General features: G+C 34.2%; 1 protein-coding gene across 6 annotated transcripts in view; it reads left to right on the top strand.

Annotated features, from left to right (window-relative positions):
* LOC143342173 (thyrotroph embryonic factor) overlaps window positions 1-12,182 on the top strand; it is a 145,768-nt gene that overhangs the window by 9,441 nt on the left and 124,145 nt on the right. For 4 of the 6 annotated variants that reach the window (XM_076765774.1, XM_076765791.1, XM_076765782.1 and 1 more), the window contains exon 3: window positions 5,519-5,548. The exons of the other annotated variants lie outside the window; for them this stretch is intronic. In XM_076765774.1, the coding sequence (XP_076621889.1) occupies window positions 5,519-5,548 (30 nt within the window). The remainder of the gene's footprint in view (window positions 1-5,518; window positions 5,549-12,182) is intronic. 6 annotated transcript variants of the gene reach the window in all.

Here is a 12,182-nt window from a genome sequence, read left to right on the forward strand (position 1 = left end):
AATTTCATGCATATCTTTAAAACACCATAACTTCTGGACGGATTGGACGATTTTAATGTTTAAAAAAGCAAACGCCGCGTATTTTAGTGTAGAATATGTAGAAATTCTAAAAATATTCGAAAAGTTGGTCCTTGACCCGGCAAAATGAGAAAAACCCCATAAATATGGTCCAATTTTCAAACAGCCACAACTCCTACAATTGTGAATATATTTCAATGAAATTTTGGGAGGAAGTAGAGTTCATGGATACCTACAAAAAAGTACTAAACAATTTTTCCGTACAGCGTCAAACAAAATTACTAAAAATCAAAAACAAATTTTTAAGGAAAATCGACAGGGGGGGGGTGGTGCCTAAATTTTTCGGCGAAAAAAAAAAATTTCAAATCGTTCTGGAAAAATTATTTTCGTTTGCGGGAGTCAATTATAATCATTTTCGGTGAATAGACATACCCCCGAAATCTTACCCACTTTCGAGAAAAAAATTCAGTATTGGCAGAACTTTAAACGTTAATAACTTCTTAACGAAGCCACCATCAACAAATTGGTATTCTTGATTTTCGTCTTATTTTGGCCTCTAGAATCTCCCATTAAAATTTTTCCCAGGGTTGGCCGAACACCCTGTATACAAAGAATACTTTCATAAAACCTCGATAAACTTACAAAACAAATCGCTCGTATAGAAATTTCAAATTGTGAAATCGACGAATCATTAACTTCAAACTTACAGATTTAACTATTTATATTTTTTCAGCTTTATAAAAAAAAGTATCGTCAAGTGGTTGCTCCTACGTATAATAACTATAATGGGTACATGTTAGTCTTGACGTAAATTAACGTACACATTTGCAAAATATTGTTGTTATTAAGTGAAACAACTTTTACGTATTAATACGATTAATAATAATTGTTGAATAGCCAGAAATATGTCTTTCTTTCTTTTTTTTGCGCTTTGTAGCCAAATACGTGTGCACTTGAAACGTTAATTTGAAATCTGTACACGTTTTTTTAGCGTCAGAAGTTACTCGATTGAAAAATCGTATGTTATTAACGAATTAGTAATTGTATAAGTGCATAAATTGAAGCATCGACAGATAATATTGGCCGTCTTTAAGGTCATACTGTGTTCAATTACAGTGGACATGTTTAACAGGTTTTTTCGCGAGTAAATGATAGCAGTGTCCTTGAACGTTTAAACGAACAACCGTAGTTGCTTATAGGAACCTGGTTATAAGGGTGGAAGCATACGATAACTCATATTCACGATTAACTCGAAACCGCTGCTAGTTAGCGTTGCAACACACCGGCATAATTGCATCCTGACAGTGAATAGATTTACACTTGTGCTCGGGGATAGGAGCTTCTGCCAATATCATTCACTCTAATCAACCGATTATACGCGTTATTCGTTCCGTGACTTCTTGAAACGATGGCCCGTGACGGTAGCAGTTTTGTTTCGTTTATTCGTCTTACCTTCCAATCGTGACCAACGCAAACTGTTCCGGATAAATATTTCATTTGCATTCAAGTAACAGTGAAGTATAATTATGAGTGTAGATTTTTTAATTGCCTTTGTAACAGTGTCTTTTTATTCGGATTCCATCCAACCGGATTGCGGGTCGGTTATCAGAAAGAAGGAAAATAGTTGAGAAGAACATCTATTACCGTTCTGCTACATTTGCAAACATCGGAAAACGTCTTGGTAAGAGAAATGACTTTGCAATTATGCCGTTAGATCAGATCTGCGAGTTTCAGGTTTCGAGTAGTTAATTACATTGGCGATATTTTGAACTTTAAGTTGATTGGAATATCGAAATATCGTGGACTCTTCAAACAGGAGCTCTTACATCTCTGGACAACTTGAAACTATTGAAGACTTCCGAGAAAAAAATTCTTCACTGACAATACAATGTCTGACCATGAATGAATGATTCCTCTAAAAGTTTATGCGTTTGTTTAAAAAATTCCTCAAACCTAAAATTTTATAGTTCTTGATATCCCAAACTGTGGGCTGTTAACCTTTCAAATCCAAAATTCTTGATCCTTTGAATTTGGATTCTTGACCTTGGAGCATTTAAATGAACTTTTGAGATTCGTAATTCTGTAATGTAATCCTAAACCAGTGACCTTAAAAATGCACAAACTCATGATCCCGTGGACACCAGAATAGACTCGATTCAACGTAGTTCGCTTCGACCACGTTATAAACTGTTGTGAAATCGTTGGAAATTTACAAAATCGGGGGAGAAATGAAAGGATAGACATTGATGGTAAAGAAAGGTGGCAACTCGGGCGTCCAAGAGTCGCATAACATTACGTTCGTGTGTGGCGCGTCACGGCACGGTGCAACGAATCGCGTTCGTCGGTGGTAAGGGCGAGGTAAAACAAAGCCTAATAAAGGGAGGAGGACAGAGGAGAGAAGAGCAACGGCGAACAAAGAAGGGTCTTCTTCGCGAAGACAGTTCGCTCGGTCGTGGCTCGGTCCTAAGCGTGGCTGTACGAGCCTCCCACTTGCGCATTATGCGAGGAGATACTCTATCTGCTGCGAGAGAAACGTTTTCCCGTTCCTTTCTGCGGCGCATGCCTGATCCCTGACCTCTGGAACTGTGATCTCGGCCCAAAGACCCTCCCTACTTTGCCATACCGGGCCCACGCGCCGTCGACACGGCCTTCTGCTCTTGCTCTCTTTCATATTCCTCGAATGGTTTCGATTCTGCTCGTGATATTAACCCTTTCGTTACGAATTTATTAAAAAGTCACGAGGCAAAATGTTTAAATATGTTTTCGTGCACATCGAATGACCGTATAGCAGGGTGGAACGTATTTTATAATTTTGGAATTTTGCTTGGAAAAATAACCTACGCAAAATCTGAAATTGTTTTTCCCCATTAAAGTGTATTGCTATCATGCATTCTAGTACCTCTTTGAATTCGTCTTTTTACACTTTATAAGGATTTAGAAACAAAATTTAGAATTTTTTGTTTCTTATAAGTCGCAGTTATAACATTTCTAAAATTTATTGCGGAAAAATTTATACTTTTCCGCGTTATATTTACTTCGTTAATTGGTACAAGTTTTGCCTGTAATATTTTTTTATATGTTTGTAAATAACGAAGATATTCAAGTGATTCCGTGTTTACGTCTTTGAAAGTACTGTTATATGTGACGATTCAAAGGAGCTTGTATTAATTATTTAGTATTATGTAATATTAACGCAAGTTTCTTTGAATCATCAGGTGTAACAGTGCTTTCAAGACTTTGAATACTATTTTGCAAACGTTTACATAATCTATTTTGTACGCATAAATTAATTGTAATATTAAATAATTAGGAAATTGTAATCTTGATATACGCCTAAATTATTTCACTGAAAAGTAGTATTTAAGTTACTACTACTAATAATAATACTAATATAATAATTATAATAGTATAAAAACGGAATTACTTAAATATCTTCGTTATTTATAAATGTTATAGGTAAAACTTGTACTATTTAACAAAGTAAATATAATGCGAAAAAGTATATTTTTTTCTCGCAATAATTTTTGAAATTTTAGAATCGCGACTTATAAAACACAAAAAATTCCAAATTTTATTTCTATATCCTTATAATGCTATACATTGATTGAATAACACTATGATAGATTTATAGTTACATCAACTACGATTTGGCGACATTTTCATTACATCGTGCTATTGCATGTAAAAACCAAAAATTTATCATGTTTAACATTGTTTTTCTACCTCCAGTAGCTTTTGAAATTTTACTATTGTCGAAATTTTCGATTATTGTTTCCATTTTTTGATTATGCAAGGTCTACTTAAGGTTGGTAATACTTTGTAACACCTTGTTTGCTTTCTAATTTTTTTATACGCAATCAACAAAATCGACGTTTTAAGCGAGACGAATGTATTTGTTTAATCCATAATTATTCATAATTTTATCAGCTAAATGTATGCTGAAGCAGCGTCTTAAAACATGTATCGATGCAAAGGAATTTGAAACCATTTTATCAGAATATTATTCATTTTGGGACGAATATGTATTTCGTTCGATGACTGGTAACAATTGTGTGAAAACTATACTATATTTGCGTAACAATATTCTTGATCAATTTGTAACAATTTAACTTATAGATAAAATCAGAGTTTGAAAAATCAGAGAGTCGACAGTGTAGTTTATAATGAGATATTACAATTTTTCTCAATACCATCCAATGGAGACGTGTTTACATTTATAAAAAGGCGAGTCCCACATTTTTCCAGTAATACCATTTTTGTACAGACATAATTTATTTATCACGCCACCACGCCAGCAGTACTAGAAAATAATAATCGTCCATGTTTAGACATTGATATCAAATCACTAGGAATTAATTAAACCGGTTGCGTATAATGTACAGTGTGTAGTGAAATTATATGTTACAATTAAAGAATGTAAAATTGATCTTCACCTAGAAAGTAAGGTCAAATTTTTTTTTTATTTCATCGTATTCTACTCGTGGCGAGGATAAGAAGTCTCGAAGTACATAATTATAAGTTGTAACTCAATCGTTTTCTTAAAAAATGACGAAGTAGAAATAATTCTTTAACAGACTTTAAATAGTTATTTGCGTAAAAAACTTCCTTGGCAATTTTAATGATTTCAATGCATATTGTTAGGGACATATTCCTCGGTGTTTTAATACAAAAAATGTCGACAGCGCTTAATTGTCATTGTTAATGTAAATCTATTAGAATCGATGTTCAAGGCTACCAGGAGCACTCAAACAAAAGGTATAAAAAATAAAAATATACGTTCAACCTAGACCAACCTACTTTTCTTTTAAATCGCGTAATCGCAATTTATTTTGAACTTTGAATCGTTCGTTTTTATTTATCATTCTTAATTTTGGACAATTTCAACAAACTTTTGAATAGCTTAATAGCATACAAAGTTCTGCGTGACTCTGCAGATTATTGTATTTGAATGAATAGTAATTATCTATTATTTTGCTTGTTCATAAATTCCAATAGATTTGCAACAACCTTTTGAAAATTAAGCGCGAAAGAAACACTCAGGAACTCCACAACATACATTTAAATCGCCCAGGAAGCCCCTAATGTGAACAAATATCTAAAGTCTGTCCAAGAATTATTTAAATTTTAATAGCGATCTGTGATTCCTAGCGACGAATAGAATACGATGAAACGAAACGATTGACCTTCGTTTCTTAGGTCAAGGTTTTTGAACACCTGTCCAAAGATGGAGAATCCCGGCGTATTATAATTTCTTTGCACCCTCTACAACAACGAAGAGTACAAACGGTGAACGCATCTCTGCCTTCCCTTTCTTTGATCTTTCATCTTCTCTAGCTTTTTACATCTACCAATTAGCTATTTTAATTACAGTGACGAAATTGTTCTCATACGGCTCTCCTTCTTTCGCTCTTTGTATATCTATCTGCCACTCTGTCTCCCACTTTATCTCTCACTTTCATGCCATGACGTTCACGCAATACTGTACTTGTGTCGTTTTCAGGTGACCCCATGATAACATCCTCTCTGAAGGGTAAGTGACAAACGACAGCTCATTCTGTTTCTTTATTTTTTTTTCGTCTTTTATTCTCCCTATTTTATTTTACTTTATGTTTTCACTTATTTATTTGGTTCTGCATCCGTTCCCCAAAACGAACGATCCACACCAGAATCATAGTTCTCTCGGACTTCTTCTGGAACGAGGACAATGGTGGGACCTGTCTCTCATTTGCATGCGGTTTTTTTTTTCTCTCCTCAGTTTTTCATTCACGCTTTACACCTTTTTCACACACGTAGGAATTAGAAGAAAGAGACCGAGGCGTTCTGACGCGAATCGAATACTTCGATTTGATTGATTAATTTCGCCGCGGCGATAACGCCGTCAAAATCTTGTTCGCGTCAGAACGACATCGACGTATCTTCGAGCATTTAAGATGACGTAGGTAGAACCAGCTTTAGCACACGTTTAGTTTGCAATAGAATATTAAACAGTCAGGTTTAGATAAGACAATCTTGTCCCGAGCGTAGTTCAATAGTGAATTACAAGCGATACGATGAACACGTGTTTACGAAGCAAACTTACAGCTTCGCGGCGGTCGTTTTGATCTTATCAGATTAAAACGCGAGCATCGGTGTTTTTTCTCTTTTCTAAACGTTATTCGAGAAAATATTTAGGAGCAAAGCGAAGAGGATGATATTCGAACATACGAAACCGAAGTGCCTCGTTTTCTATAAACTATGTTGGTTGGTTTTATGGGAAGTGACTAAACATGGAAATCGTATCAATGAAATTGGTTTTGTATGATTGTGATTAACTCATGTGGTAACTGTTTGGATGATGTAACAAGTGGCTGATAACATTCTGATATGATGGAAAGTTTGATCGTAACCAATAATGTGTACGAATTTAGACGAATTTCAGAAATTGTTCTAGAAACGAGCAGACACTACTGCAAGATTTCGTGTCAAAACGATTGGCAAATATGCTTTTGGGAACCTCTAAATTATCGAATAAATATAAAAAGATTTTATCGCTTCGTAAGTTAAAAGGGTTAAAAAGTGAGTAACAAAATGGGACCAATGTGCTTATAATGCTGTTTCAGTATTTGTTCTAACGATTATGGGTACAGAAACTCCTTGTTGTTACTCGGAATTTTTACCTCGATAAAAGTAAAAAAAGGAATGGCCAACACCACTGTTTATGTTTATTCGTTTATGTGAATCGAAACGTTCGATTCCTGAAATAAAATAGTGACTTTTATTGAAGATTTCCTGCAATTAAATAGTGATTAACAAAATGAAATCAGAACACTCGTAATACTAAAATGTCTATTTCAATAATAGTAAGTGCATCAATTTTTCGTTCAAAATTTAGTTTTGACATTAATCTTACCCGAATTTATGACCTATATCGAGGAGTTTCTGTAGTTAAAGATTAACAAAATTAAATCAGTCCAATATTATTCTAATGTTTATTCTAATAATCGTAAATACAGAAATTCCTCGTTAAAACTCACGATGTCTACCTTGATAAAAATTGCTGAAACATTTCTACCATTCATGTGCTTTGATCCGTGTAAATGAAAAAGGTAAACACCTGGAATTACATTGCCGACCATGTTCATTAAAAATTACTGAGTGGATACAATTTTGTATATATTATCAAGAAGTTTCTATAGTTAAATAGTAATCAAAAAAAGAAATCCTTAGAATATTATTTTAATTATCGTTCTAACAATCTGTACATGAATTCCTCCTTTACTATCTTTACACACCTATTTAAATGATAACGATAAATTTCTGGAATAAAATAGTCTACCATATTCTGAGACTTTTATCAAGGATTTCTGCAATTAAAGAGCAATTAACAAAATGAACAAGTACGCTTATAATATTAATGTATTTTAACAATATAATTACAGAAATTCTTCGTTAAAAGTCTAAATGTTCATCTCGATGAATATTTTGGAATTTAGAGGCTGAAAATTCTGTAGACGTACCATAATTGTTTGCTCGTAAAGAGTAACTAACAAAATAAGACTAATATAATACTATTCCAGTGTTTATTACAACAATGACGAGTACAAGAACTCGTTAAGAGTCCATATTTTTACCTCGATAAAAGTTCCGTAATGAACTCCGCGGCTTCTTATATTTATCTGGCTGTCTGAATAAAAATGGTCAATTCTTATAATAAAATAACCGATAATTGTTTAGTTTAACACTACCTTGAATAATTTTCTCCTCTAAAACAATTAGCGGTCGCCTTAAGTTTACGAGATATCTGTTCAGTTTTAAATGTCGTGTTACGTACTTTGCTTTGTTAATATTTTACGATTCATAATTTTTGTAAATTAGATTAAAATGTGGCTAATTATAGAACTAGCTTAACTTTTGAACAAATTCTTTTTTCACACGTTAACCAAACTGCAATGTTATTCGCTCGTTACATATTCGCGGATAGAAACAAACATAACAAAACCTAAACATAATTCATAAAAATTAATACTAATCGCACGATGTTAAAACTAAAAAAAAGAAAGAAACGAGCTATACTAAATAACTACCATGATAGTTTTTAGCAAATATTTCGTAAATTAAAAGCGATTTCCAGTCGTTCTAGAGAAAAAAAGTTGTTTAAAATGGCTCCCTCGACAACATGAGGCATTTTTCCTTGATCTAAATAATTACTAAATGACTTGCCATACTCGTCAAAAGTCAATGCAGCCTCGGTTTTGTGGCTTTTATCAAAGTGTTTCCGTGCAGCTTGCAGGTGTTACAGATAATACGAAAAACAATAGGAAAACTGTGCTTCTTTCTGTCAAGAATTTTACACTATCGAGAAAATTCCCTTTTTATATCATTGGCGTTAGAACGATTCGGATTTTCAAAGAATCTGCGATCTCGTAATTTTCGCAATCATGTTTGCCAGCATTCTTGCGCACTCCTCTCGGTTTTCCGTTTCAACACGAGCGCAGTTTCCGCGGAGCGGATGCAAACGGGATTGGCTGCTCGTGGCTGGACAAAAGGCCATTTAATATGTGCATTAATTCAACGCATTTCATCGTCAATAATTTATAAGTCGCGAGGCTATTAATTACGCATCTCGTACGCCAAGAAGCTGCGGCTGTTGCTTGTACACCGCTATAGTAACGTTGCATGAACCTCTCCTTTCCAATTTCTGTTGACTGTCAGTGATTCTCAACACATTTTTCCTAATCGAAATCATTGCAGTACTTCCTAGCTTCGTCGCGAAATACAAGGGTTTCGTGAAAAGCGATACAGTATTGCCTGTAAAGTTGTCAGTGGGTCAGGAACCGTGCTGTGACAATCAGACAGGTAGGTGAAATTTGATCGCCGTTATCCTTGGAATCACGACTCAGACGAAAATCGTGACAACTCGGCAGATTGTACTGTATAGAAATTTTAATAAATCGGAGACGGTAATTAATAAAAGAACACTTTGGGTCCACTTGTAAATAAGGAATTTACAAATACGATAAAGTAAAAATTCAATCAGAAACCTTGCATTAGAATACGAAATAACGAAATTCAGATTCGAGTCAAAATGGACCCAGAATTTGCTATTCTATTTCTATTTATCTTAAAAACGCGACCACATCACTCGCGATCCTGAATACTTTGTGTTCAAAGGTTCGTTACAGTCGCAGCAGTACTCTTTTAACATATTTGTGGAATTTCCTTTATTATCTAGCATAATTAATTTTGTTTTGGAAATTCTAAAAGACAATATTATTACGCAACTACTTTAAAAATTAGCTTTTTGCAAAGTGTACGTAGATAATTGTAAGTTTATTGGCAGATAAACCAGGCATACATTTAGGGACTTGATTGTAATGAAGGAAAGAAAATTCGGAAATCAATTCATCAGAGATTAACAGTGAAATAAAAGGATGAGTTCTACGATAAAACTGACAAAGTACGACATTCGTCGACAAACTAAACAAAAAAAGAAGAATTGAATTCGCTGAGGAATATATGATTAAATATCAAAACTTTTATGGTGATATTTTATTTTCGAACGAAAGCAAATTTTCGATATTTTAGTGAGATGATCTGATTAAAGCGTGGATAAGAGCGAACTCTGAATAGGAGGCTAGCAATCTTCAAAGAACGCTAAAACACGAAGGCGGTAGAATTATTATGCGAGGTATTGCGTCATACCTGGCGTAGAAGTGTTGGTGTTTATCGATGAGACAATGGACACAACCTTATACTTAAATATGTTGGAAAAAAATGACAAACGAGTGCAGAATCATTGAGCATGCAATATAATTTGTATTTCCAACAGGTTTATAAGCATACAGCCCACGTATGTAGTTCGCGAACGAATATCTTAAAATATTCCTTACAATTTGAAAATTTTATCAAAAACGCCGCATTAAAATGTGCGGATTAAATTGGAGAATTTCTTGTTTTTTGGAAAAATAAATGTGAAAAATAAACTTAAATTTAATCATGGATCAAAAATACGACTAATTTTTGTGATTTTAATATGATTTTATATTGTAAATAAAAGTTTGAATTCATAAAAAGTTAAACATAAATCTTGACTAAACAGAATCTATTTTCGTTTTATGATCGTCTCATAATTCTTACAGAAAAATGTATTTTTATATGTACATTTTTAACTCTCCAGTTTACTATTGTTCGAAAGTGTTCAACTTTGGGAAAACGTAAAAGTGGCATTATGATAAACTTGGACCATATGATGGACGGTGCGAAATCCAACTTCAAAGTTACCATGTTGCAGCAAAATTTCTTCTTTATGCTTTCGAACTCTTCTCAATCCTTGCTTTAAAATAAAGAGTTGGTGACCTGGTTGAGGACGCAAAGTTCGAAGTTCTGTCGCGACGACATCAAGAAACATGTCCATAGTTGATAGAAGTACGCAGCGAATGGTGATGATTCTGTGAAAAAGTCGATATATCGCACGTAGGAGTTTGTATCGATGACTGTTATCCTGTATCGTGCATTAACTGAAGAACTTCTAGGGTCTAGACTAATCTCACGAATTTCAAAATTAAACCACTTTGTCCAAATAAAAGGTTGGACGCTGTTATTTTAGAAACCAATGAAGATATCAACTTCATTTCTTTTTAGATTAACTCTTTGTCTTGTAATAACGAGTCAGAGTCGTGATACAAATAGTAGATGGAAAATGGCAAAAATGAGTCGCATTCATAGTGAAACTAATTTCAATATTAGTGCTTAATATTTGGTACTTTTTAAAAGAACGAATTTTTAAAACTTTCTTCTAATTTCGTTGGCTTCTGGCAGATTGACAACGGTAAATTTATCTAAAAACATTACAATTTGCCTTTAAAAATTTGTTGAGTCTCCATATTTTTGAAAATAAAAGATGATATAATTTTTCTGTCATTTAATAGGTTTTATCAAACTGAATAACATTTACTTAAACTATTTTTTTCTATGCACACAAATATCTTCAAAAGTGTTGATGATATCGGAAAATGTTTGAAACAAAAATTAAATGGTTTTGAGGGTTGTTTAATCTGCTGTAATTTTTTCTTTCATAAGTGAATGCATAGAGGACATATGAAGGTTATTTATGCTTTTCTTCAATGGAATTTTTTTAATGGAAACCCTTACAAAAAGGCTCAATCCGACTGCCTGGTCTCCTTAAACTTATACACTTAGGACATAGTGTTTTCTGAAAAGCCATACGTAATTTAAATTTGATGTGAAAACCCCGGGAAACCTAATTCTGAAGAGTCAAATTGGGCAGAAATCGTTCTAGCTTTAGTTTAGCGTTTTTTTAGTCACCTTAAAGCGTTCTTGGCGCGTATATGCGTATATTTAGGAATCACGTATATGCATCTTGATCTCCTAGCAGCTCGAATGGCATGGATTACGCGCTAAAACGTCGTCCAGGTTGCGCGAATCGATCTCCTGGTGTGTTTCTTGGCTCTCGATCTGTGGAGCATGTCTCAGCGACGGTACCAGATATTCTCGTTTCACCGACAACATCACCGCTCTTGCATTTTATCTGGCATGATGTGGCAATGCCGTGTTATGGTCTAACTCTCGGCTGACGTTATGGAAGGATAATCCCATGCGGTCGACGCTTGGTTTCAAATTTCGCGCGGAGACCATAATCTCGTCGAGGGAACGCGAGAGGAAACCTGGACAGCCGGCTACCCGCCTCTTGGTAAACTCGGTTACTTGCAGAAAAATTGCGGGAACTCTTAAGAAAATTAACGAGATACAAGCAGAGATTAGGACCACCGGCGGGAAAAGTCTGTGTTTCTTTCATTGGCAGGTGACGATAGTTTTGAAAAATTTCTGGACCATGTAAAAATTCGTAAACAGACTGTGTGAGTGATATTTTGTTCATAATTGCATAAAAATGTATGACATTTTGGTTGTGCTTGCTGTTACAACACAGGCATTTATAGCATAATTTCTTATTAATTACACACACATAGAAATACAAATTTAATTTGCAAGAAATTATGTAACAAAAGGTGTTTATTATAAGAGCAAGAACAAGCAAAATTTCATACATTTTCATACAAGTATATACAGAGTGTGGCACGAATTAGTCCCCACGATTCTTCAGCCCCTTTCGATGGTCTGACAAGAAATTGCTTTTCAATCAAAAATTATGGTCACTGTTATATTTT

The sequence above is a fragment of the Colletes latitarsis genome, chromosome 1, assembly GCF_051014445.1.
Source record: "Colletes latitarsis isolate SP2378_abdomen chromosome 1, iyColLati1, whole genome shotgun sequence".
Taxonomy (NCBI): Eukaryota; Metazoa; Arthropoda; class Insecta; order Hymenoptera; family Colletidae; genus Colletes; species Colletes latitarsis.